At 43.3% G+C, this 27,966-nt stretch overlaps 2 protein-coding genes across 7 annotated transcripts in view; one reads left to right on the top strand and one right to left on the bottom strand.

The window, feature by feature from the left end:
- kcnip4a (potassium voltage-gated channel interacting protein 4a) overlaps nt 1–10,080 on the top strand; it is an 88,310-nt gene extending 78,230 nt beyond the window's left edge. For all 5 annotated transcript variants that reach the window (XM_037477713.2, XM_037477719.2, XM_037477715.2 and 2 more), the window contains 7 exons: nt 2,603–2,727; nt 7,732–7,801; nt 8,299–8,369; nt 8,823–8,930; nt 9,579–9,683; nt 9,814–9,876; nt 9,964–10,080. In XM_037477713.2, the coding sequence (XP_037333610.1) occupies nt 2,603–2,727; nt 7,732–7,801; nt 8,299–8,369; nt 8,823–8,930; nt 9,579–9,683; nt 9,814–9,876; nt 9,964–10,011 (590 nt within the window). In that variant the 3' untranslated portion in view covers nt 10,012–10,080. The remainder of the gene's footprint in view (nt 1–2,602; nt 2,728–7,731; nt 7,802–8,298; nt 8,370–8,822; nt 8,931–9,578; nt 9,684–9,813; nt 9,877–9,963) is intronic.
- Nucleotides 10,081–12,588: 2,508 nt separating this feature from the next.
- Nucleotides 12,589–27,364, bottom strand: sec24d (SEC24 homolog D, COPII coat complex component). 2 transcript variants are annotated; one of them, XM_037477720.2, is made up of 23 exons: nt 27,264–27,364; nt 26,152–26,354; nt 25,272–25,374; nt 25,055–25,188; nt 24,390–24,827; nt 23,884–24,005; nt 23,630–23,741; nt 23,181–23,308; nt 21,657–21,795; nt 21,408–21,523; nt 19,968–20,092; nt 18,295–18,486; nt 17,881–17,974; nt 17,224–17,340; nt 16,865–17,035; nt 16,496–16,592; nt 16,269–16,414; nt 16,050–16,188; nt 15,472–15,590; nt 15,171–15,350; nt 14,896–15,087; nt 14,456–14,545; nt 12,589–14,165 (listed from the first exon to the last, which is right to left on the bottom strand). In XM_037477720.2, exons 2-23 carry the CDS (start codon nt 26,300–26,302, stop codon nt 14,025–14,027), a joined length of 3,246 nt encoding a protein of 1,081 aa, XP_037333617.2. In that variant the 5' UTR covers nt 26,303–26,354; nt 27,264–27,364; the 3' UTR covers nt 12,589–14,024. The 2 variants fall into 2 exon arrangements, with proteins under 2 accessions (XP_037333617.2, XP_037333618.2); XM_037477721.2 differs by lacking the exon at nt 27,264–27,364 and adding an exon at nt 27,134–27,253.
- Between the last annotated feature and the right edge of the window lie 602 nt (nt 27,365–27,966).

Here is a 27,966-nt window from a genome sequence, read left to right as displayed (position 1 = left end):
TCAAACTGTGTGCTTCAGCACAAGAAGCGACCTGACATTTATTAACATCGAGCCGCAATTTGTGGTCAGCTGAACACGTTCCAGTTTCCACAGGATACCGACTCGTCAAAGGAATTTTTTTTTTTAGCCACTCATTTTGGGTCCATGTGTCCAGTTGATTTTAAGGGGTGGCAGAGGTTTTTTTTACCCGCTAGCTTGACTTTACCTTTGAGCTAAATATCGAGTTAGAAATAATGTGGCGGTTAAACTACAACTACAACGGACTTATTTCAGTGGATTATATAGTCAATTTCATTTTTCAGTATTTTTGTCAGCTCATTGATTAAGAATATAGCGCATTAGACAATATAATGTTTTTTTTTGCTGATTACCCTCTTTATTAGCCTTGAAAGTCATTCAAACTCATCCTCTGTAATTGCTGCAGGATGAATATCTATGGCTGCTATTTTACTCAGTGGTGTCTATGAATTTCACCCCTGACCGCTGCAACATGCTTTTAAAGCTGCAGGAAGCTAACAAGCTACTGAAGGTTTTGTCTTTCACGGAAGGCCAAAGTACGGGATGACTTTGTTTTTGCAATTGATGACTCAATTAGTGAAATGTTTGGTCTCCCCAGGACAAAATTCTTTATTGCCTGATATACTTCATTCCTCGGGACAACAGCGCAAAGTGGCTATTGCTTAACTTTTGTGGGTAAGGTTTCCAGAGCACAGCATGTGCCGCTCTCTATTACCCCACACTCGCGTCAGCGTCTGAGCCATTTTGTCAATAAACTAAAAGGGCAAACATTAATCAGAGAGCCATCACTGCATGCTCTTTTCCTGCCCGATTAAGCGCTGTGTCACTCACAATCTGCTTTATTCCACTTAGGAAAGAGTGGCTTTATTTTCCTTCACATTCAGGTTTTCACCAGCAGACAGGCGTTCAGTTGTACTATAGCAATAGCTTGGGGTGTTTGTCACAGACACTAGGCCTATGTATATTATAAAAGCAAAATATGGAATTTAAACTGCTTGTACAAATTGCTGTACATCAAGTTCTGCACAGACAAATGAATAAAACTAAAAGGTAAATAGTAAATCGATACAAACGTGATCTGACATCTCTTGATAGGGTCACCATGAACACACAAGCACCCAATTTCCCTCGCACTCACTCACCAACTCAGGAAAGAAGGTGGGTAACAGTTAAGTAACAACAACAGATGGGCGGCTTCACTTTGGATCATCATCTAAATGTCAAAGTTATTGTGTCATTAAAAAAGGGGCAATATGACCATGTTTTAAACTGACAGCATGGCTTTGCCAAAATCCACATCTCTTTTTACGAGGGCTCTGTTGTGCGCCATAGTGTTAGTTGTTGTGTACATTGAGCCAAATCTGAGCCAACAGCTTTTAGCCATCTGCTTAGCATCTGTGCCGTGTTTAACTCGGCACCGAGAAGGATTCGGACCACGTGGTGTTCCCCTTTTCCATTGTGCAACCTTCTTTCTCCGTTTCTTGCCAGCTTGTTGAAATAGTACATGTCAAGTTGTTGAAATCTCGCTTTAGGTCAAGCTTCCTCGAAGCTCACTGTCATGTGACAGATTATTAAAATGGATGAAACATTCATAAATAATATGACAACAGGATGAGTAAAGACTGGAAAGGATTTTAGGTAATTCTAAGACTCGTTTATGGTTACCATGGTAACGTGCCTGAATATGTCCCACGTGTGCGCGCACGTGGCACTCGCAACAGGTGGCAAGACAACCCCCCCCCCCCCCCCCCCCCCGTCCAGGTCAGGAGGTCTAGGGCATCTTGCAGGTCTCCCAAGTTACAAGTCTCACCTGCAATCTTGAAATTGGGTGATCAGCTCTTACTCTGCTTGCACCATGTCCAGTTTCCTCGAAGGTGCTGAGGCTGAAAGTTGCTTACGTACCCGTCCTACCAAATGCTGTATTTCCCAGGTTACCCTTAGATCATAGATTATTTTGTCATAGTTGCATTTTTAGAAAAATATTTTCATAATACAGTGCTTATCAAATCTAGTAATTACCGCACTGTGTGCTTAAGAATTCTGGACTAATTTGACGACGATACCGAGATCCGAGCTCTTTTCACCCCTACTAATATATTCCTTATTGTCCCCTATGAATAGAAAGCATTAGCTCCATAGCAGCGGGTTAATTGTGGTTGGTTAGAAGACGCAGCCCTTTTGTTGTGGGTCACAATAGTATCCTTTGAGCCAATTAGGTATTTAGTCACCATCACATTTGAGGTGTATGAGAGGCCGTGTGCCATCAAGAGAAGTCAGACGCTGCGAGGGTAGTGCCGGGCCCAGACAGCATCTGGCATCATTATACACCCATTAAAAAGTTTCACAGGGTTCATGAAGTGGCTCAATGCCATAAGGACTTTGTTCTAGGGCCGGAAATATCACTAATTATCTCTGCTGTTGAGTTTGGCGTTGAACAGGCCTTCCAAATGGAATCAATTTGATGGACTTGCTTTGTTGTGAAGGTTTTGCAGAATTTGTGACCATTTCACGCCAAAATTCGGGGGGGTGGGGGGGGGGGGAGCACCAGTATTTATTCACATCTGACTTTTCTCCGGATCTCCAGACAGCGTTGAAGATGAGCTGGAGCTATCTACAGTTCGCCATCGCCCCGAGGGACTGGAGCAGCTCGAGGCGCGGACTCGTTTCTCCCGCAAGGAACTTCAGATCCTTTACCGCGGCTTCAAAAATGTGAGTGACGGGGCCGGCCGCGCACCCTCAGCACCCTGCGCGGTGTGCAGCTCAGTGGGCTTTCTCTCACTCAGTATTCCACATCCACATCATACATCGTGCACTTCATGCTATCATGTCCAGTTGAGCTCACCACAGACAAAGTGTCGGTACATCGTCCACTGTGCTAAAATGATGATTAGTTCACACCTCCAACATATTCCGTGAGATTACTGATGAGCAATCGGGTTCGAAGTCGCCCAGAGCATCCCATAGCGCTTTATTGTCACCTCGTAATGAGATGACCCATAATTGACTCAACGAGAATTGTCTGGCAATGAAAGCGAGGGAAAAAACGAAGAAAAAAAAAAAGCAAGAGTCCTGTGATAAAGGAGATCCCGAGGGGCTTCAGTTTTCTGTTCAGCCAGCAGTGTGCTCCATGCCAAGTCCCTGCAAAAAGCCTACCCATTAGTCGACTTCCACTTGAGACCGAGGCTGAGAGGTAAGAAGTGTACTAATGAGGCCTTTAATTTGTGCCGCACACTCAGCCCGGCTCCCCACCGCCCTGAGGGAAAGACGTATTGCATCCGTTTTAGCCACGCTAGCGGGCCTCGCCCTGGGGACGGCACGTCTGTGGGTTGGTTCATCAGATGGATTGCAATGCAGACTTCCTTCTTACTTTGAGTAGAAGGACCAAAACGCAGCTTGGGGATGTTTTTATATGCATAAGGACAATAAATCAATGCAGACATGGACTGAGATACAGACATGTGCAGAAAGGGGTGCTCCAGTCCGTGATTTCTGAGAAAGCGGGAGAGGGGTCTGACAGGTGATCTATACGCAGGGACTCGCTGAGCAATTACTGGGCAAGCGGGTCCGCGCTTGAGGGGAGTGATTTCTGAGGAAGATGGACTCAGTCAAACGTTTAGTGAAGAAAGATGGAACCTAGTACAATTAGTTAGTTGATAAGCCTCTTTGGCAAAGCAGGAAGACAAAAGATTTGATGGGGGCAGTGGTACAGTGATCACTTTTCCTCTACAAATCCTATTGACTTTTATTTAGCACCACGGGCAAGTCAAACAGACTCCAACTGACTGGGAATCTTGTGATGATTACATCATCCTCAGCAGTACGGCGTCAACTGGTGGCAGCGTGCGAGAGTGTTGCTGCGGAACGTCAAAGCGCAGTGTAGACGTGAAGAGACGAAATTCCAGACTTGCTTGGGGGGCGGGGCGGGGGGGGGGGGGGAACTTGGAGTAGCGCTGCCCTTGTTCAATCGGAAGGGGAAACACTGTCTGCCGTGTAATTTAGAAAGATGTTTTCGGGCAGCAGTCCAAATATGACCGAGAGAGAGAGAGAGAGTCCTGGCACTTTGGCAGCTTTGGTCCATCACAGTTTGCGGTGTGGCTCAGGGTCAAAAGGCTCATCCCTGTCTCGCACCGACCTGGTGACTTTGTGAGAGATTTCGTGGCCAGCCAGACCAAACGGAGGCCGGCTTGGTTCCAGTGATGAGAAATGTTTATTCTCTGTCGTTGTTGTCCACGGTTTTGAAGCAAATCCGATGGCGATGTGACAGTGGCAGGATGAGGTCTTTTGTCCTGGAAAAAAAAAAAAAAAAAACTTTCCGAAATTGCCCTTGTCCCACAAATGATCAAAGTGGAGCTTTATCAGGGTGTCGAGTAGGGCCTAAAATAAGCTCCATCACTGGGTCTGTCTTCAGGAGGAAGGTCACCTTAAACGTATGAGAGAATCCATCTTTTCTCAAATGCCTTTACCTCAGACTGGAGGAAATAACACAATATCGTCCCCACATGCGCCCTACAAAGGCACTGCCTTGGGAATTAGATAAAGTTTCCATTCCACCTGTGATGACGCCTCTGTTCACAGCTTTATTTCAATCCCAACATTGCTTATTGCTGCAAGCCTTTACGTAACTCGGAAATGAATTTCATGCCTGGCCGGTTTTGCATTTCAGAGATATGTATTTGTTATTTAATCATCACGGCTGAGCAAATTTTACAAGTATATCAAATTACAAATTACATATTCAGGCCTCTCACTCCGTCTAGTAAGATTGTAAATGGAAAAATATGTTTGATGCAGCAACATGCAAGGAAAAGTGAAGAATTGTACGCTAATTGGTTCTAATTCGACACAACACACCGCTGGAATTCTTCCAATGGGGTTTTGCCTAAAGGTACAATACATTTTACAGAAATGAAAAACTGAACGTGATAAACGTGCCTTTACCACAACCTTGCAGCTTAAGATGTGCATTTGGTGTTTGATTGGAGGAATCAATGCTACAGTAAAAATAAAGCTAGCTTGACCTTGCCTAATTCCAATGATGTCCAGGTTTCCAAACGGCATAATATCCCTAATATGCAATTCATGGACCTGTCGATGCCTCACTGTATTAAAAGGAAACCGTTTTGTGAAACGTTTAATATTATTGTCACGTAGAGGAACCGTATTCATGAGGACTTTGAGCTAAAGTCCACCCGTAATGTAGTTCATGCATTGATCGGGTGGAACTCGCAGGCGCTCAGTGTTGATGACCAGATAACACTCTGACATTCCTGATCGAAATCTGCCTCCCTTCCTCCATCTCATCACAAGGCTGAAAAGAGGCGATAAGTTGTGATCGGATTCATTCTGCTATCAGTGTAAGATGGAGTATAAAATCACAGTTTTAGTGACCATTAATTCTCCTTCGGGTGTGGGTGAGGATGACTTTCCAGGTCGGAAGAAGAAACTGACTTGTAACACAGCCGGTTGTACATTAGTGCCCCACTTAAACAATGCGTTATTAGTGCTGACAGCTGCAATTACCCATCACACACACACACACACACACACACACACACACAGAGACAAGCAACGTGAGATTACATCTCCCCCTCCCCACTGTGATTCCTTAATTACTCGACATCAACTTGCACTTCCTCGAAAAATGGTTGACTGTTGACAACCTATTCGCTGCAGTGTTGTGGATCATAAACAACGTTCTTTATTCTTTTAATTAACAGCAGCTCTACGAAAAACAACAACCAAATGCTTCTTGTTACAGAGAAACTTCTTTAGTAGACCGGGAGGTTTCGGAAAATCCCCGCGCTCGCTTCGACACACCTGTCATATCTGTCAGGTCAAAAGGAAGGTTGGCTTAAAGCCGAGCAAATACACAAACAGTCCGTTCAGAACAATTCATTGGTTTCATATCACATGCAGAATGTTTTAGTGCTGCCCTGGAACTTCGGGAGAAAAACACACCGTTTCAGCTGTACTTAGTGTCAGGGTGAACCCGTGTAGTGTATTGAATGTTGTCCTTGTAATTTGTTACCGTCCTTATTGTCATTTATTTATGTGGACTAAACACAGTATACTTGCTTAGGAAATAATTTGTTTGATTACATCTACTTGTTGCAGGTTTCAATTATATCTAATGAGCTAAAATATGCTTGAAGCTGGTGTTACAAAGTTAAAGAGGTCTTAATACCCTCACTCATATCCATTTCGTATGGTGTGCCAAGCATGTGAAAGCATCTACTGCTTTCAATGTGTGACCAGAATTGTGGTCTTTATGTTCTCAGTGTACAGTGTATAGGGGACTGTGAAAAGCGTAACACAATTAAAATGCATTCTTATTATTATTCAAATGGAAGTGTGTCAAAAAGAGACCAAATTCCACGAAATGACATTTGAACGCATCATGATAAGTTTAGATGAACAATAGTCATTTTTAATGAATAGAGCTTGACTGCCTCATAATGCGTAATGAAATGCAACCCCTGCTGGTTCCATTAACTAAGGACTGCGCTGACACTTCAATTAATGTTCTGTTGATTAACGGCACCACAAATATTGTTTCTGCGGGAATTACTTTAACCCTAATTTGCAGCCAATCATCTCAGAGTATCACATTTCTTATGCAACTCTGAGCCACAAAGCAAACCGCTAATTCGGTTCGCTTAACATTTGTTCGAATTGCACCGTAACACTATTCAAAAAAGGGTAAAAAAGCCCACATTTAATCTTGCATGGTCACAGGAGAGAGCAAAGTCCGTGTGCCCTCCGTTGCTCACATTAAAAAAAAGCAGTGTTTTACCCGTGAAACGGAGCACAACGGCACATTAAATCCAGACATGAATCTTTTTGTCTTTATCTTGCGGTTTATTGTCTAGTATATTAAACCCAGACGCGGGATTGCTTTCCCTTGGTGGAGAAGTGTCTATGTTGATGCAGCATGTCCTCTGTTCCCAAAGATTCAATATCCTGCAGCAGTGTGAAGCCTCACGCCAAGCAGAAAGTGCAAAACTATCAGCCTTCATCACCACGCTGCCCTGAGCGCGGTCCTCCTCGGAGTCTTTGCTTTGCGCTTTTCATTCACAAGCATCTTTTTTGGAGTTGATGTGTCGGAGTGTTCGGTCTTTTATCCCAGGGACAGAATACCACCGGTCGGGGCACAGCGGATGACCGGAGGTCCAGATGTCTATTGAGGACTTGGATGATTTGCAGTATGAACAGCAGCACATTGAACTTGAGACTTTACCTGTTACATTCTGTCTGAGACAGGTCAAGGTTTGCTGGGGGGGGGAATCCAATGACGTCTCCTTGAAAGAGTGAAATATTGCTCCTCTAAATTTAGACAGAAAAAAAAAAAGTAGTAAACTACTCATTTATTCACAAGTTAAAGAGTAAGTTAACATTAAGACTGAAAGACGGTGTTACACAACACTGTTACACACTTCTGCATTGGAGAAGGAAATGGATGGATTATAGGTCACAATATTTTTTTTTTCTCATGTAAAAGTACAAACATTACTTTTTCTCCCTGATTGAAACATTTATAATGAACTATTTCCAATTTTGACAAATGCAGCCACTGAATTCTCTGGTGACTGTCAGTCACAGGTGTCCAAGTCGTGTATTACACCGTGATTGGCCCATCCTAACTCCGATTTAAACTTTTTTCCCCATCAGTCTTTACTCGCAGGTCAGTGGTGCTGAGTGGTCTTTGTCTTGCAGGAATGCCCCAGCGGGATTGTCAATGAAGAAACCTTCAAAGACATCTACGCACAGTTCTTCCCGCAAGGAGGTTTGTGTCATGTGAGCCCCCTGCTTTGTTTCTGCTGCTTCTTATCACTTTCATGTGTGTCAAAACCGACACAAATTGCCTCCCTCTAATGTTTGGAGAGATTGCACCAATTCCCGAGTACTTTCAAATTAAACCTCCATCCGGGGGAAATATTTGCAGGAGGGAGAAAGTAATTTGTATTTATGCAGGTTGGAGTTTCTCACTGTTGTCATCATTATGCAGAGATTACGTCCCGAAGAAGAGGACACAAAACAACGGGAGGCTTTGATATATTTGTTCAGAGAGAGGAAAGGCAGACCAGTAAATATAATGGTTCACCAAAGAGGGGTCGCAGTGGCACAACTCAGCCTGTCGCTCCTCACTCTCCCCATCAAAGAATGAACGTTGTGATACTTTGAAGTTGTCCATAGGAGCTTAAAAACGTCCCTTTGTGGATTGGACTGTGATCACGGCCTGCTTTCTTTTTTTTTTTTGATGTAATTTGTTCTTCTCCACAGAATCTTCAACGTACGCACATTTCTTGTTCAACGCCTTCGACACGGATCACAACGGCTCTTTGAGTTTCGAGGTGAGTCGAGGATTGTTGTATTAATAGTTCTTCACTAAAGAACTATTTTCTTTTTCATCAGCAAGTCTCCTACAAAACTCCACCAAACTATCCATTATTCCGGTTTTGACACTGCCAATCCCGAAGGCTTTAAAACGTGGCGTTATGTAATCTGCAACCCCAATAACTAAAAAAAACATCCCAAGCCCGTCAACTTTTGATGTTCTCAACACCATGATTAATATCGCGTTGAGTGGATTATTAATATTCATGGCGGGCATGAATTTGCTTATGAGGACAGAAAAGCGGTCGTTGTGCCAAAGCAGAGGCAACGTGCAACAGTCCATTCATTTAGAAAGCGCGGGGATTCCCTGAGGTATCATCTGAGGTGCCATATGCATATCCCGTGCACGGTGAATATGTTTGTGTTTTGTTATTTCACATGGTTCTCAGTGAATCTTGTCCTTGCTGCAGGATTTCGTCATGGGCCTGTCTACCCTCCTGCGTGGCACGATCCAGGAAAAGCTCAACTGGGCTTTCAACCTGTACGACATCAATAAAGATGGCTACATTACCAAGGAGGTATCCGAATGTTGATGTTTGACAGGTGTATTGTGTGCTATGTTCAACATATTAGCATTTGGGTTTAGCTTGTGCTAACGAAAGGTCGTAAGCTTCACACCATGCTTGTGGTTATGTATTTTTAACTAATTCCCAGAAGAAGAAAAAAAAAAAATGGGATCAATTCCATTCCATTCATCCCAAGATGTTTATACCATGTTCAATTGAACTCCAATAGCCGTGGAGACATTTCACTCACGAAACATACATTTGCAAGAACAACTGTGAGGAATAAATCAAAGTCATGGAGATTCTTCCTCTTGGGTTATTAATGTGTAAAACTGCATGGCCATCCATCAAACAGTATTCTAGATATTTATTTTACCAGCCTGGGCCGATGGTTGAGGACTGATTTACAGCCATCACCGTCCCTAGAGCCGGGCCTGGCGGTCATGTTTTATTCCTCTTCGAGGTCCACAATGTCCATCGACATTAAATGCAATGGAGTAACTGCAGAGAACTTTGGCTCCAAACGTGAGGCATGTGAAACAAAACAAAAGTTATTTGCAATGCGTCCAGTTTAGGGGTACATGTAGAATCAATTTGCTCTCGATATGTGGTGGATTGTCTCTTTTTTTCCGCATGTGTGTGTGTGTGTGTGTGTCGCAGGAGATGCTCGACATCATGAAGGCCATCTACGACATGATGGGGAAATGCACCTACCCCATCCTCAAAGAAGAGACGCCGCGTCAGCACGTGGAAGTCTTCTTCCAGGCAAGTGGATCGCCGGCAGCGCCTCCCCCCGCGCCTCAAATGTCAGTCACAGTAACCGCCACACTGTTTGTTTTGTTCATCCGTCCTTCCCCTTACGTCCCCCCCCCCCCCCCCCCCACCCCCCCTACAGAAGATGGACAAGAATAAAGACGGAGTGGTAACCATCGACGAGTTCATCGACTGCTGCCAAAATGTAAGCCGGATGCCGCCCCCCCCCCCCACCCGACGCGTCTCCGTCGCTCTGCGTGTTCTCACTAACTTTGTTTCTCCTCCTGCGCAGGACGAAAACATCATGCGATCAATGCACCTCTTCGAAAACGTCCTCTAACTTTTTTTTCCGGCTGCCGACCGTGGAGGCTCCGGCGAGAAGATCGTCTCAAGCCCTGCTCGGGGGGGGGGGAGGGGAGGGGGGGGGGGCCTGGACTCGTACCCGTGTACAGCGTGCTATGCAGACTTGTGATCACGGATAGAGCATCGTTCATAAACCCCCCCCCCCCCCCCCCGAATGGGAGCCGGTGACGCGGCGCGAACCCTCTGCAACGAGTCGGGGGGGGGGGGTAAATAAACAGTTGACCTTTATCATATGAAAATGAATAGAAAGGAGAGGTGAAGAAAGCGTGATCTTCAGCTTAACGGCTTAACTTAAAGGTTGATTCCCACCGTTTTGTCTCCGGAGCGTCTTTCTATTTGCTGAACACCGATGCGCTGCAGAAGTGCATTAGCCCGCGACACTATAAACACTCCGGGGGGGAGACTTGTGATGAAGAGCTTTTAAACAGGATGCCTCTCGCTCTGTTGCAACCTCGACTGGTTTTATTTACAGGCCAAGTAGAATCACTGTGACTTTATATAGCATCGGTCCCCTCTCTGATCTTACATCCCCGACTGGCCTCTCGATTTCATTTTTTTTTTTTTTTTCAATTGTAGATATCCTTAAGTATTACAGAAGAACTCTATGAGAAACTCTACGACGTTTTTTCATGTTTACTTGCCAACAACAATGAGAAAACACAAGGTTGGTCTGCAGAAGCACACAGGTATCTGTATTTACCATGAGTATGAATAACATTAGAGGATATCTTTTGTTGTAAAATAATTGCTGCTTTCAGTGCATTTCCTTTTCCCCCCCCCATGTATGTATATTATATCTATGAATGTTTTTATTGTTGTTGCTGAGGTTGCACTTAAGAGCAGAGATTATTTATATGGTATTATGTTGATTGTTCAAAAGATTGCTGGTTGTACAGTATTAAATGAACGTTGGCTCTGGGGTGAATTTCAGGTCTTTGGATTTGTTCATATGAATCCGTTTAAAAAAAATAAAGAAATTGCAATGGGGGGGGGGCATTGTTGATGCAGGCACTGTAACTTTGTATTATATTCATATTTTTGGGGGTTGTCTTCTAACATTCTTCCTGTTGTTGATGCGTCCCGTGCCCATGCCTATACACCCTGATTGGTTCCTGCTCTATGTAATTAAAGCTTTTAATTGTGATCAAACACAAGGCATGCTGGGTACAAGCCTCGCTCACGGGATTCCTGTTGCTCGTTGGAATCGACTGGATCACTGACGTGTCTGGACATTGTGTAAGTAACCTGAGTGTTTTAATCAGACTTTTTCCTCTTCTTCTTTTTCCCAATGACTTGGATATGGGGTACAGGAAGTATCCATAAAAACCAGCTGGAAAACTGACATACACTTGAGAATGGGTGGATTTTTTGGGGAATATTCTGCAGAAAATCTACAGATTATCATGTTGTTTTTTCATGCAAAGTGTTCAATCAGTATGGTCACAAACATAAAAAATCTCCTTAGCAAGGCACGGTGGTCATTAATTAGTTTGGTCAATGATCCGTGTATCTCCTTTAGGAACTTTGTTTCTTCCTTGATTTGTTTGTGTGCCTTACTGTTTGTACAGATGTTCCTTTTCTGAATGATTAACAGCTTTTATTTCTTCTCAGCCTTTGTAATATGAAAACGCTACTGATAAAATGGAGGGAAAGACATATTTGCAACATCACCCACTTCTCCGTATATCTCCAATGCATCCCAGTGGATGGAGACATGTTTCTGAAAAAATTGACTAATTTGTACATTTCTTCTGTACATACAAAGTCGGCCATCTCTGGCAAAGGTGAAAAAAATAAATAAACTACCCTTGAAACTTTGTAAAATCATTTGTATTAAATGACTTAATGCATTTTAACAGATTTAGAATAGTTCATGTTTAAACATGGCTATCCAAACCAATCTAGTGGAATTCAACAACAAATATTTTAAAATACTGATATTGATATATGCGTGTGTGTGTGTGTATATATATATATATATATATTGTAATATGCTTTGTGGATGTTTCATGAATCTGTTCTGCATCATGGTAAGTAGTTTTTATTGTCTAACATACATATTATATTCAGAACCAGAAAAGCATATTCAGGCATATGATGCCCCCTTATGGTGGCAGGTGGACGACACACTGGTAAAAAAAAATATTTTTTTTCCACATGGACTGGAATAAGATCATTGAAATAAGAAACTAAATGAACATACTTTGTACATTGATTCTAGTGTCCTTGTACAGCGGATGTCTCATAGGACTGTGACTAAGACTGAATGTATACGTTTTGATTAGTGCTACCTTAGTTACAAACTGTAATTCTGGCTTGCATTGAATTATGTCCATTAAGTCTTTCATTGAATATATTTTTGTTTAAGGCAACAAACCGGTTGGTGTGTTTTCTGTGTTTAACATTTTGACAAATATAAATTCTTAATCTGCAGAATTTCCTGTACTGTATGAGCCAAAGGAACGTTTTGGCTTATTTGAAATGAAATATACATTACAGATCAAACCCATGAAGGTCCATCGGTACTAAAAAACAACAACAACAGCCTTTCCACTTAATTTTGAAATCCCTTGTTCCGACTTTAATAAGGTACCCAAATTACCTGAAATAAGTTTGCATACAAACCAATATAATTCAAATCCGCTGTAGAAGTCTCAGACATGTACTTCTGTGTATGGTTTAACAACTATCATCAATTTAAGGCAAAGGGTAATAGATTGACGTACAAAAAGGACTCTTTTTTTTTTTTAAAGTCACATACAAAGATTCGTACAATGTATATCAAAGGCATACATGAATTATACAGAGCAGTTTTCTCAAAAACAAGCGATACAATGCACAAAACTAAAATATTAGGTGTCATTATGGACAATAATGCAGATTATAGATTAGTTTAAACATTTTATTTGGAAGAGTGAGCGGACACAAGTCTGATTGTGTGAGATGTGTCTGCTGGCCCCTTTTTTCATTATGACATGGCATTGTTGGAGCTTGCTAGACAGTATTTCCCAAAGTGAATCACTCTCAACATATTTCCTCATTCATCAGCATCATTTCAAGTCCTTTCCCATAATGCATCCTCCTTTTAAATTACAATCCTGACACTTGCAGAAACAAAAGGTTAAACTTTTCGGGACACTTGTCTTGCAGTGATCATTTCATGGTAATCTCAGAACAAGAAAACAAATGTTGACTCTCACTGCACTCTGTGGAGATCAAGTCTCGTTGATATAAATGTTTTTTCCAAATTTTTTATTGGTCGGAGGAGTGACCAAATGGAATGCCTTGTACCATGTATGCATCAGTATAATCATTTTCAGTTCAGTCAGCTAATGCAATGTTTCTGCTCAATTATGAAGAAGCTGATCCACTACTTGTATGTATGCTTATTTGGGTCCATTTTGACTAGGGCAGCAAAAGTGTGATGTTCATGAATGAACAAGCCTCTAGATGTCATTTAAATATGGTAAAATATCTTTGAGCGTTTGTTGTGTGATTACAAAGATTACAATTTTCAGAATATTACAAAAGACTGGCCACCTTTTATTGAGTTCCAAAGACGACACCTACAGTATGGCCCCCCCCCAAATAACCGCTTGTCTGAGCCTGTAAAATGTAAACCTCAATTGACTGCCCTGAATGCTGTGCAGCCTCAGACACTGATCTCACTCCTGTCTCCCCAGCTCATCGCACAATGTGTTGCCGGTGTCTTACTTAGACGATCTTTGTTATTTGAAGATCATACTGTGTGGACACTGAAGGGTGACAGAACCATGTTGGAAAGGCAGCTGTGGACTCTCGAGGTGAAATCTCAAAAGGCTCTCTCGGGTTCCTTCCTTCTTCCCCGGTCTTTAAGAAACACTTAAGAAAAAAAAAAAGTTTCTTGCTGTGGATCATCCTGAGACTGACCCTGTTAGGTTTGTCCATGGCATGTTCCTTCTTGGCCGGTGGATAAGAGACAAGCGTCGGGGGGGAGGCGGGTGGTGGTGGTTAAGTGAGCAGCTGCCTGATTTCTCGGTGACAGTAGCAAAGGAAGTCCATGTAGGAAGCTCCTCCGTGCAGGCCTTTGTCCTCCACCAGGAACTGACGGAACACCATCTCTGGTTTGTCCTTCTGTCTCACGATATGGAGCTGAGACGGGAACGGGGGGTGAGACGGAAGCAAAGTGTGATCCTTAATACTATTTTCAATACAAGCTGTGCTCCACGAGAACATTTTACTGTGATTAAGTGGATGCAATTCAAACATAGAGCTGTTTAATAGTAACATTTACTTAGTAACTCCACTAGAGGGAGTCAGCGTTCTATAAATGCTTCACAGCAATTCAAGTACTTTTTTTTTTTCATTAGTTGGAAAAATGTCTTAAAAGTTAAAATAATAATTGTTTACATGGGCCTATGTTGCTGCTCTGGGTGGCTTACCTTCATAGAATTTGGCCTCTTTTCAATCAGGTCATTGATGATGGCTCGTACCTTGTTTGACAATGGGTTGTCCAGCTCTGGTAACGCATACTGAAAAAAAAATACAAAAAATGATGGTTGATGAGACTATTCTTAGAGACTATTCTTAAAAATAAATCATTAATACGTCATGATCTATTGGTTTGAGGAAGCCTTGATTCTTAGAGGTTGATTTAAAATCACGGTCAGATGCAAGATGTTATCATAAATTCAACCATTGAGTTGGGAGGTGTCTCAAAAGTAAACGTTTAATGTCAACCCAACATCCAGACACTCTCCCTCAGTTTGTAATGCATGGAGGCAACGAAAAGGTAAGAAAGGACGTCTTTAGAATTACATGATTTCATTTGATTAAAAAAAATATTGTGGTGGGAATGGTAATACGGTAACTTAGTTCTGACCATGTTTCCTTGCAAGTGGGCGAGGGACGGCAGGTTGAAGATGTTCTGGACGAGCTCTGGGGGGATCGCTTGACCCAGCCAGAGAAACATGGAGTGGCCGTTCTCCAGCAGGAACATGCCAGAGTCTGTCAGACGCTCCTCTGAGCAGCGCACTGGAGCAGGGTGGGTCTTTGTGCTAACGTCCATGTTGTGCTAGAAAAAAATAATTTGAAAACACGATTCAGAACCCAAAGAACTGCACTGTGTGTATAGCTTGTACTTTTGTTTTAGTGTACCAGTGGGGTGAGGCGTGGGTAGAGCAGCAGCTGTGTCTCCTCCACCCCCATGCCCATGATCAACAGCCTTTGGTGGGCTCTGTCATCTGTTGAGAGCTCTGTGCTGCCGACCATGGGAGCCGTTTTCATAAGGCTGTTAATGTACACCGGAAACACCTTCATGGCATCAGGCAGGATCAGCTAGAGGCATAAAAGCACCATTGTTACTTTCTAAAAGAGATGGACGCAAAATAAAGGCTGACATCCTAAAATCACAGCCTCAATTCAACCATTTTTGATCCAGTTGCTGCCCCGCACTGACCTGGCTGGCAGCGGAGGGGCTGGCGCAGTTCTTCCTGTAGCAGGCCAGCATGTGAGCTGTCTGGTTGACCAGGATCTCCCGCACAGTCTTCAGAGGCTGGTTCAATATGGCACGGCAAGCTGCATAAGTGTGCATAAGAAAAGGTTAGTTAAAAGCCAGCAAGGCCTAACTGGCAGCTAAAGATGAGCAGGGTAGCACAAAGGATGAAAGATGAGAAAATTCGGGTGAGGGGGAGAGAGAGAGAGAGCGCTTTATCTGAAACATGTGGGCCTAGTTTTCATTACTTATTCTTTGTTCCACCCATAAGTCTGAGTATTATTAGATTATCGAGTGATGCATGGGATAAATACAACAGAGGTCAGGCTAACACAGCAGTACATCATCAGGCACGTGACACCCTCGGGAAACGAAAGCTGACTGTACCGTATGACCCCATCATTAAATAAATACTGCTTGTAAATCATGCTTCGGAAAAAAAGCCACCTTTTCTGCGTCTGGCTATTGTGTTTAAAACTATGCAAACTTAGAAGACAAAATGACGTTGTAAGCGTCAATGACAAGGGCTCAAAGGCATTCACCTGATTTGGAAAAGAAGTTGATGAGTGAGTCGGTCTCGCAGCTCTTGTACAGCTCCGACAACTGCGAGCTGCAGTTCAGACTGAGGTTGTGGATGCGGAGACGTCTCTGTCCATTGATGGTGGTGTACAGCAAGGCACACTGAGAAACAGACTCCGAATATTAGCTCATGACCTAACGGCAAACATTGGTTTGGAGGTGTGTGTTGGGGGGGGACAGACCTGCATGTGTGCTCCCGTCTCCTCACTCAGTGTGTCGTCATGCTTGAACTCGACGGTTAAAGCCTTATCGCAGTCCACAGCCGCCATCTCTATGTCCGTGGTGTTGTTCATATGGATGGCACCAAAGAACTCGGTGGCTCTGAAACCTGAAGGCAAGACGTTGTGGAAAATGACTGAACGCTGACACGTCGGCGCGCACTGAAAGCCTTGAGAGGCCTTTTCCTCACCCGTGCTGGTACGAACGCGCATGATTGCGTCAAATCCGATGCTCTTCTGCACGTCTTTCCTGAGGTCTCTCAGGAAATGCTCCCCGTCGGTCTCCACCTGACACGGAGAAACGGAGAACATTTGAGACAGCACCAGACAGTAATTGTGTTAACCAGCAGATGGCAAGAGTCACCACTTGGTCCTACACCAATGAAAATAAGCCCTGGAAAACGTTTTGCTCACTGACTACAACATAAAACCAGCTTTTATGAGCATTTCTGTCTAAAAATAAACTTGTACTAGTTCTTAACTTTTGCGTAGCTTGCAGCATCTCTTGCATGTGCGTGTGTTTTCAGTGACCTGAACATACTGTGAGCGGCTGCGCTTGCCTGGAAGTTGTTGTATTTGTAGACGGAGCCTCCGGTGTGCGACGGCACATCGGCCATGGTTGCGATGTCCATGTACTGGTTCGGGAAGAGGAAGAGATCCACGCAGCAGCCCTGTGCCACGCACTCCTTCGACAACTGCTCATACACTCCTTTCTGAGGCTGGAACAGGGTCTAAGAATAAAAAATAAAAAATTTGGATAAGACCTTATTGGCAGTTTTCAAATGTAACTCAAACTCCAACCAACTCCACTCATGCAGCGGAGTGTCAATACCTTACTGCATTGAGATTAAGCCGTACTGTTTGCCCGTACTTGGTGTTTGAAACCCGTGTTTCGAAGAAGAAAAAAAAAAAGACTCACTTTCTCTTTGTCTGTGTTGACCAGCTTTTTGTCGTCCCTGTTCTTCAGTTTGCCAGGAGCCTCGGCCGTGGGCATGGAGGACTGGAAGATGAAGAGCTTCCCGCTACATTCTGCTGCCTGCAGGACGGAGAATAATGGGGGAGCTGTCAAAAAGGTGTGTAATGTGTTCCTTCGTGGTGTGTCGTTTATAGCTTTACGATGACACCGTGAGGTCACAAGGTGCAAAATTCCACTTCTGCAGACGATTAGATTGTCCTAATAACAAACTTCATTTTTAGACGAGATTGCAAAATAAACTGATAGGGAAAAGATAAAGCTGTAAGCCATACTCAAACTCTGCCGTTGTCTATTGCAACAACTGCTTCTAATTGAAAGCTGTGAGTGAACTTTTCCTCTACAGTGTGCCAAACACTGACCTCATATTACTCTAAACGTTTCTTTTGGACTTTAAAGTAAACACAAACATATCAGGAATAAATAAAAGAACTTTGCTGAGTTTATTGAGTTGGGCAAGCACTACCTCGGACAATATATTTCTTTAGTTGGATGCAGAGCAATTGTTTTTTTTTTAGTTAAAATTGGTTGACTTTAATAGAAAAACAGCATTATGTGCTTCAGCTGAACTACATACGGGTGCTTTAAAAACAGGCAGCTAACCTTGAATGCCTCCACGCCGGCCTGAATAACTGGAACAAAGACGGTTTCGCTCTCGTTGGTGTCTGCAAACATATCAGGGATTTGGTCCAGGAGGCTGTAGAGGAGAGGGACGGGATTATAGTTTGGGCATAATTGACATGTCACATTGTTCTCGCATGACAACGTCTGGTTGAAATTTATCCAAGTAAAACACACACAAATGTTTCAGCATTTTGTCTTTCTCGTGCATTCGGGTTTTTTTTCACTTCAAGAAGATCGTTCATGAAATAATTGACCCAGACATGCTAATCTCCACACTAAATGAAACCATCCAGTGACGTAAAATGAACTCGTTTTTTGTTTTGTTTTTTACATTTGCTGGTGCAAGCCTCACTGTTTGGGGCTTCCACAAGCAAATGACCCTTTGCGTCTTACTTGGAGATCACCGCCCTCGAGTCCTGATAGTTGACGAGGAAGCCATCGAGCAGAGGGACAAACATCTCAGCCGTGTCTGAAACCACCATCATCTGGGGCTGGGCCAAAGCGCTCTTCACGTTGTAGAAGTGGAGGACCTTGTGGTAGGTGACAAAGCCGACCTTAATGGCAGACGCCTCCACACCTTCCGCACTGTACAGGAAGAGAGAGAGAGAACAGACCTCTGTGAATTCCCAGATGTTTCCAGTGAGTCAGGTGGAATGTCATCCACAATAGCTGCATGTGAGCAACATTGCGTAAGAGGAGCGGCTGTCCCGGGGCAGTGAACGGCCATCCTGCAGGTCACATCCTTATTGAGATCTATATTCTGCGACCAACGTACCTGTTCTATGGAACGGTAATGCACAGAAGCTGTTACTTAATAACATGATAAAATGAAAAAGAAACACACAAATCTGGTTAATCTTTGGGATGGCCTTCCATATCAATCACTATTCGATAAAGTAAAGGGTCATTTCTCAACAAGGTGGAATGTTATGTATAAAAATGTGTCCTGAAATAACAACATGGACTTTCTACAGGATTATAACTCAAAGTAAATAAATCACTAGAAAACCCATACTTTGTTATTCATGTCTGTGTTTTCCAAATAAATTCCCTGAGGGGGGGGGGGGTTTCAGAAAGAACTACGTTACATGCTGGCAACAGGTATTGGAAACATGTACTTTTATTTGAAATAACTGCATGATTGAACCCAAAGCTCATATAAGTGAATAACAGCTAACTTCACGACACCCTGACATTTACCAGAACATTGTGGATTGGGCTGTGGCAGCTTTCTTGAACTGAAACCACACATCAAAACCTTTCACCATCACAGTAGTTTAAAAGCATTCTTTCATGACAGTCAACTGAGGTTTGCAGGTCTCGGTTTAAATCGTGCAGACACACTGAGGAACATGTAATGTGGCCCAAACAGTTGCTGCAAAAGCCTTTGAAGTAAATACGCCACTGGTCGACCATGGGCCAAAAGCTTCTCTGTGAAGAAAAGTTACTGCTTCTTTGGGTCTTTTTCATACCAAAAGACCGTGAAATAAAAGTCCACAGTATGTCTACATCTGCATTTACTCAAACTGTGCTCCAGCTTATCATGAGGTAATGAACATTCATCTGGCAAAAACGTACAATAAATGTACGTCCAAATGCTTTATTTAGTGCCTTGTCAGCTTAAGCCTCAAATACTTCTACTTTGTATTTAAAAGGATGATGTCATGGCAGCAGACAACTGTGAATGTATTGCTTTTGTCGCTAATTAAAACGGAGAAAAGGGAACGTTACATATTTTAGGAGTAACCAAGAGAAGTGCATCATCTTCTGCTCTGTGACCAAAGTCGTCTTCAGAAAGACACAGGTTTTTGTTCCGGATGCTCTTTTACAGATAAGAATGTAATATTTTCCATTTCTGGTGGCCGCTGCCTAACTGATACCCACTCTCTGCAAAACCCCATGTAGCACAAAGAGTTTGCATGTTGTTTGGAGAAGTTTATTTTTGCAGCAAGGCATTTACTTTTCAATTCCCCTCCAATTCATTTTAGATAAGATGCTCGTTATTACCTTCCTACCTGCAGTGTGTGACCATGTTTGTGTGGGGTTTCCCGATGTATTGCACCTACCTGGGCAGAAGCTCCAGTAGGTTCTTCAGCTCGTCACATATCAGTTTGACCAGTCCACTCTTAATGTTGTTATAGGACACATCGATCATAAAGATGTAGGCAGGAGGATTCGGAGGCTTGTTGTTCTGTGTGAGAAGGTGGCAGCAGGTGAAATAAATTAGCTGCTGTTTTGAAAATCCTTTCAAGCTGACATGGCATTAACATAAAAATGACCAGTTATTAAGCTACTGAATTAATCAAAAAAGATAATTGTCTTCTCTGTCTAGTACCTTATTTAAGGTTGTAATTCTGCCATATTGTATCACTCACAAGGTTGAGTAGATGTGAGGGGACCGAGACAGTTGAATTCCTGAATTAAAGACAATTGAGTGTGTGTGTGTGCGAGGGTTTCTTTGCTAGACATTGCTATGTTTCCCCAGTAACGACCCATGACAAGACAATCCCCTTAAAGGCGTTTGTTTAAGAGCTGCATGGCAGATACTGTTTATAGGTTTTAATAAACAGAGCAAAAGTAGGCCAGAGAAGTGACTCAGCTTTGCCAGCGCACTCTGTTGTCCTCAACAGCCACACCCTCCAGGTGCATATCAACTTGATCACTGCTGACGTTCAAGTACTGTGAGTTTCACATATTATAAGTTATGATAAGCAGCTCGTGCTGAATGATGTAATTCATTTAAGGGACAACATATTTTATTTAAAGGAAACAATTCTTCCACTTCCATTGTTCCATTGCAAGTCTTTGCATCAAAATGTATACGCTTCTTATTTACCTCAAGCAAAATCTAAATATTTTTTTCACCCCAAATAAAGGGCTAGAAATCTGATTGCGTTATATCATATTTATTGAACACGTGTCTTTTGCCAAATGTTTTGTTATTATTAATTGTTATTTTTGTGCATCTTTGGGAGGTGGATGATCTGCTGTCGCGGCAGCGCTCTTCTGGTTTGAAGTCATGGGACATTGACAGAGATTCAGTAAGGCAACGCTAGCTTTGGCCTTAATGCATTCGTCGTACTCTGGTTTGTTATATTGCAGTGGGGTGCAGACACAACTCTAACAGCATATGATTTGTTCTTGGTTAACACAACTTGCCGTAAATCCAAAAAACTTCCAGACAACGGATGACAATCCTTTGCTCTGGACTCGCTCCTCGCCTTCTGATCCTGACATTTGATTTACCTCTCAACTCCTGAGGTCTGTCTCTACTCTCCTACTAATACCACTGCAGACAGAACTTTCTCTGCAGGGTGCGCGCATGACTCCTCCCACCTTGTTCTGCCCCCGGTTGAATAACTGATGAAGCGCTTGATTTGATACGTAGCAGAGCACGCATTTTGAACTTCACGATTGCTATGGGATCATCCAAAGTCGTGATTAGATTTGATTACTTGTGCTAATTGAAGAGTAGTTGGTAGATCTTTAGCAGTTTCCCCCCGTACCTTGCAGTAGTCCAGGGTGGCTACAAACTCGTAGGATCCAAGGGACAGCTCAGGCCTCTCGTAGAAGTCCGCCCTCCGGCCCATGTGGTCCAGATGTTGGAAGTAAAAGACTGGCACTACGGTATCACAAAGAAATCGGATTGAATAGAGACCTGTGTATAGTGTATTCAGAGTAATAACTTTCCTTTTTGAAATGAACGTGACGGATAATTTCTGGTTACTTTAAACCGTTTCTGCACTGTACTCTACCTTCATTGACACAGTTGCAGAAACCACACTGGTAGCGACGGCCCCCATCAATAAACTGCATGTAGGGACACATGTAGGCCTTGCATCTATTGCAGCGGATTGGGCCTGTCTCACCGTGGTTCACAACATAAAGAGGAGTCTATGTAGGGACACACAAAAGAAAAGGTATTATGGTCAAAAAGCCAATGTATGTTCTGCTTTGTCTCAAGCATCAGTGATTCCATGGCAACCAAACAATCACACATTGCACTTTCATACATACAACGTTTGTCTGAGGCTAATGGCTTAGCATGAAGCCGTTTCAAATATGTATCACACCACTGCTCCTGATTATCATCTGCAGCGTTTAGATGGAAACTGTCTTATGACTATTTGAGACCCCTCGCTGGCTAAAAGGTTTGAAATCAACTACCAGAAACTCCTTGCAGACAAGGTAGCGAGTGGGTGTATTATTAGACTGGATACTTCAGGGTCGAGAGTCAAACTGTTGACATTATCTCACAGCTGTTTAGTGCTGAGGACAAAACCTGTGGATGAAAAAACAATGCATAAAGCTTCCGATTGCAAAGGAATGCTCCCCAAATGTACAAAGAGCATTGATTTAGGTTTTACTCTGGATTTGAAAATGTTCCACGGTGTACCAGATGTAGAGAGCAAAACACTGTGATCGTTTTACATCCAGTCCTTGTAGATCCGACATTAGTTAATTAGCCTGCAGCCAGATGAGAGAGAGCTAACATTGCCTAAAAAGGCCAGCGGATGGCTGGGACAAGGTCGGAGGAGGGGGAAAATATCTTAGACAGGATTGTTGGTTCCCGTATGATCCAAGGGAGGTCATTCACAGGACAACTTAACTTCTGCATCCGTTCAAAAGAGAGGAAGGTTTGGGGGTTGGATACTGTCTCAAACTGGCTTTTATTTTTCAATCATCGTCTAAATAATCAATCCTGCAAGTAAATGCCTCAAACGGGAACCATAAACAGACCATAAATCTTAATTAGTGTTTCATTAGACACTCCTGGGGGGACAGTGTGTACAGGATTTAGAAAACCTCTGCACTCTAATAATATTTCTAATAATATTTCGGCCCATTTCTTTGGTGTGGGATGAATTGTGTGACCATTTATACAATTTGGGCACACCAAAGCTTTTTTTCAATTGTAGGACTGTTCTAACATTTGCAAGTCTGCATGGAAATGCGAAAAGATTGGTTGAACATGTGGACATGTGTAATAATGCAGAAATTGATAAGGACTAAAACAACTGTGGACCCAGTGCTCGATCACAGCCGACCCGAGTGACTGAAGCCAACTCGTAAACAAAAGGAATTCCCAATCCGTGTGAGATATTGTTCAGCATGTATTATTCAAGAGTTAGCCCACCAGGAAAACATGCTATTTCACAGCCAAGCCACAACAAATGTATTCAGTCCTTTACTCTTTGTTTGTCTATCCTGGCAAACGATTATGTATTATTCATGTTATTTGGATTTGGATAAAGCAACTGCCCTTAATAATTACTTACCTCAGTCTCTGGCAAATTTGCTAAAGGTTTTATGATGGAGGCCAGTGGCACTTGGCACTGTTTGGCCAGATCGGCGGTGCAGGGTAGGGAGTAGGTGGTGCAGCGCATGAACCTGGGACTGGCATTGCCTGGGATAAGCAGACCGAAGGGTCATTGACATCCCTTCTATGACACGGCACATTTCTGCTACTACAGAGGTTTGGACCTTTAGTATCCATGTCTAATCTGTGATTACCATAAATATTCAATGTCTACATTTCAAACAAAAAAACTTGAGGTATATACGACAAATCAGAATTCATGCTATATACGTATGTAGAAATTGTAGCAGTAAAGTGTCTTTAAAAAACAGTTGGATTATCACCTACACTTGCTATAGATTTGCATTGACTACAAATGTTTAGTGTATTTTGTAACCGGAGAGAGGTTTGAATGTCATTCGGAGTCACCTTGGTCCTGTACTGTGAAGTCGGTGGTGACCAGAGGTGGAATCTGTCCTCTGACGTTCGTGCTGTAGACCTGTCCCCCTCGTTTTACTTGGTCATCTTCGATGACCTGAGTCTAAAGTGGACAAGTTGTGCATTACAGCACCATCAGAAGGGAGCACATGCATACCTTTGCCAAACCACTTTGGAAGAGTTAATACACTGCCAGAAAGCTAAGACAGAAATGTGGTATGTTGGTTATGTGGTCGACTACTCACAATGCTCGGGATAGAGTCTGGGTCCAGTTTCTTCTGAGGTGGTCCAGCCATTCCGCCTGGTGCACCAGGGAAGGCCCCCGGCATGCCTGGCTGGGGCCCAGCCATGTTTCCCCCAAACTGACCTAAACAGTAAAAAAGGAAATATTGGTAATTCAATTATATTCATTACGTACATTTTAGAATTGTTTGCCACAGAGCTCTGTTTTGTTGACAAAATGTAGGCTGTAGAATAAATTCGGACTACTCCAACATGAGCAATGAGAACACGTTGTCTTCATGTCTATCAAAAGGACAAAGATTGATTACTCTCTTACCAGACTCTTCTTTATTACAAATGTCTCTGTCAAGCTCGTCATTTCTCTGACCACAGAACCTAATACGCAAAGCCAATAACTGACCATGTATCCGTGTCACTTCCAGTTGGTAACACAATATCATGTAAAAAAAATGAATGTTTAATATCCCTTCATGAATACTTTTTCATTGCTTCAGAGTGTCCGGGTTACCTGCTTGCTGTGGGTATCCTGGTGGTCCAGCAGCACCAGGACCAGGCTGATGGAAACCTCCAGGGCCAGGAGGAGGTGGCCCGGGGAATGGTCTACCCATGCCTGCCATCGGAGGTCCAGTCATCTGTGGTCCTCCCATCTGTGCTCCTCCCATCTGTGCCCCTCCCATCTGTGCCCCTCCCATCTGTGCCCCTCCCATCGGTGGTCCTCCCATCGGTGGCCCTCCCATCTGTGGCCCTCCCATCTGTGGCCCTCCCATGGGTGGTCCTCCCATGGGTGGACCTGCCATAGGTGACTGTTGTGGTGACATCTGGGGAGACATGTGAGGGGACTGCGGGCCTGGAGACATTTGTTGCTGGCCCATCGCTTGAGGGGAAGTTTGGAAAGGCTGCTGGACAGAGCTTGTTGGAGGTGGTGGGCTCTGCATGGGACCTGGTGCTGAACCATCATACATTGAAACAAGGAAATTTGGTGAGGGCACTCCTACTGTCATTTTTCTAATCCTTTTCTTATACTCTCTACTGAAATACTACAACTAAATAATTGAATTAATACATTATTATAAATTAATACTCTATTTATAAACTATTTCTGTTTGATTTTCTGTATGCCACTCAATGCTATTTGATCTATAGCAAGTATAAATCAGTGAACAGCCAACTTACCATAGTTGCCCAAGTTCATGGAACTCATCTGATTGGTGAGCTGTTGTGGTGGAGGCGGGGCCATAGAAGCCATGCTGTTGTATGGGGACTGTAGAGGTTGTCCATAAGCAGAAGCAGCTTGCGGAGCAGGGTATCTAAAAAAAATATAAGAACCCTTAATACACAGGAGAGGGAAAATTAGCTTTCCAAACAGAGGCGGTTAACCGAAAAGAGTTACCTTTGTGGATGTGCCCCATTCTGCTGGACATTTGGATTGTACTGATTGGACACTGTAGGTGGAGGCATGCCGGCAGCAGAGGAAACGGGTGATTTCATCATGCCTGTGATTACAGTAACAAAAAAAAACATGTGTACAGTAGATCTGTACAGTCTTCACTGCATCTTTGAGTCCGACAGACATCTTTGAGTATATTTCATGTGAAATACAGCTGGTTTAAAGAATCTGAACTGCCTACTGACTACTTTTATTTCTAGACTTTTTACCTGTAAATATGTAAGCGAGCACGGTCAGATTTTGGTCATCAATGTTTTTGGTTTTTCCTAATAGTAACATGCTTCCAGTGCTGTTTACAGTCTACTGTGATGCTGTTGGACCTCGAAGCTCCAACGTTATTGCCAAGAAAGCAGGACAGTTTCTCTGATGTTGTCTTGGCCTTAAATTCAAAAGACCTTGAGCATGTCAGTAGTTCTACTGAGAGTCTGAAGTTTGTACTTCAATCAAACAACAGGGCATGCTTTGCTGTGGGGTCATATATATTTTTTAATCTGACTAATTTGCTGGCGCTTAACAAACATGCTATTGCTGTGTGAAGCGTGTCAATTATCGATTGAAAGATAAGATTGACAAATATTTAAAAAACCTCCAGTTTCAAACACACGACATGGTATGAACCATTGCTAAAACTCTGAAAAGAAAGCACTTCAGGTCTCTTATTTGACTTTAGCCCAAAACAGCAGGCTACATCTCTGAAAGCCTGGTGGATGTGAGCTTTTGCCGTTACTGTGGACAACGAGCACCAGTTGCTACAGGTAAAAACACGCATCGAGCCGATCGCGCTGGGGGAGGCCTGCTAGAGTGATTTCCCCGAGTGGCTTACCTGCGGGTGGAGCGGCGAAGGCCTGGGGTTGTCCCCCATAGTGTCCATAGAGCGGCTGTGCAGGACCGCCTCCAAATCCACCTTGGTAGCCCCCCATCCCGGGCTGGGCCTGGGAGTACGGGGGTGCGGCAACATAACCCTGTTGACTCATTCTTATGGGATTCTACTGCTTTTTCATGCCAGGATGAATGGGCTTTGACGACCTGTCAGATTGAAAGGGGTGCATTTACAGTTAAGCATTTGTGTTCAACCATACTGTAATGTGTTCACGTTAATGAATTTAGCCTATTTAAAAAGGCCACAGACTGGTTAATTGACCTCATTGAATCATGTAACGTGGACCTTTGACATTGCTTACTGAGAGATAAGGCAGGCAAAGTTTATGTTCGGAATCCGGAAACATGAAACCCAAAGCGGGCCTGTAATTGAGGCCATTAAAAAAAAAAAAAAACACACATGCAGCCAAACGCACCATCTATTTTTTTAATTATAAAAGCAACGAGCCTGCCACCGTGGACTTTTCGACGGATGACAAACCTTTAAAAAAAAAAAAAAGTTGAACTTCCGCACAGCTAGTGTCAACAAAAAATATCAGCTGCGTACGGGCAACTCCGCGAAAAACCTTTTACTACGACGTAATGAGCCGACCGAACACGTTTTACGCCAAACGAGGCGCGTATAACCGCGGTTTGGTTCGTCCGGTCCGAGCAGCCACCGTGCCTGCCACTTGCGAGGAATTGCCACGTCGAGAGACCGTTATGACACGAGCATCCCTGCATCCCCCCTTTCAATGTAACATCTGGACGAAAAGGACACGCGTTGTTGTCGCACGCGTTAACGTCGCTGGCGTAAGGAATGGACGCCGTGGCTTAAGGCGCGTAAGGAGGCTCGGTGGCCTGGCAGAGCAGCAACACACACAGCCGGGCGTCGATCAATCTCACGTATCGATAGACAAACACACTGCTAGCTACGCGGAAATTACCACAAAGTTTTCCCCTTTACGCCGAGTTCCTTTCGGACACGAATGCCTCCAAGCGAAGAAAAAAAAAGAGAGACAGAAATGACACATTCGCATTGGCTTCAGGTGTAAACCCTGTCGCTAACGTATTTACCTGAATATGGGGCAGACTCCTGTTCCCTGTCTATTGCCTTCAGTTTAAGCAGAGTGCCACGTCAAACTCCCCCAAAGTACCGGTCGCTACGTTGGTTACGCGACGGAAAATAAAGAGGCATTACTCAATGTTTCCGTTTAAACATATCAAAATAAAACAGTTAACGACAAATTAACGTTTTCACGCAATGAATGATGCAAACATAGTACTGGTCTATAGGCATCCAGATTTTATAATATAATTCAACGAAATGTTACCACTGGTTACCCATATATCGGCTTTGAAAAACTACATTGGGCTTTTATGCTGAAGGGCAAAGATTTCAATTTCCGGTTAATGCCGATGTGTTTTTCGCTAACTTGAGAGGGCCTTGAGCTGCCGCGTCTGGTACTGTACGCATGCGTGAAAGAGCGGGGACCCATACACGTCAGCACAGTTATGGATGCGATGTGGAAGTTTGCAGTCCGTGTGCCTAACTTTCATAATTACCTGAGCCCTGGGGGCACAACAGCTTACTCTATGATAAGATAAAAACATATACTACATGTAACTTAAGGATGATGACAGAAGGAACGTTTTCCTTTGAGCTGACAAAAGCTGTAAAAAATTGACCCTCGGACAAACCAGTGTTTTCTTAAATGTAATACCACTTCATTTCTATATATTTCCTTTGCATACTTTGAACCACCCTACAAAGGAAGTG

Source organism: Pungitius pungitius, chromosome 1 (assembly GCF_949316345.1).
Source record: "Pungitius pungitius chromosome 1, fPunPun2.1, whole genome shotgun sequence".
Classification (NCBI taxonomy): Eukaryota; Metazoa; Chordata; class Actinopteri; order Perciformes; family Gasterosteidae; genus Pungitius; species Pungitius pungitius.
The sequence above is the reverse complement of the archived record's forward strand: the minus strand, read 5'-3'. Positions and strand labels throughout refer to the sequence as shown.

Excerpts from the sequence above, each read along its gene's own strand:
- sec24d (XM_037477720.2), bottom strand. The coding sequence starts at position 26,302 with ATGAGTCAACAGGGTTATGTTGCCGCACCCCCGTACTCCCAGGCCCAG. Across the intron at positions 17,975-18,294 it reads TCGAGGGCGGTGATCTCCAA|CCTCCTGGACCAAATCCCTG; the intron begins GTAAGACGCAAA and ends TCTCCTCTACAG. Across the intron at positions 15,591-16,049 it reads CAACTTCTTTTCCAAATCAG|CTTGCCGTGCCATATTGAAC; the intron begins GTGAATGCCTTT and ends ACACTTATGCAG.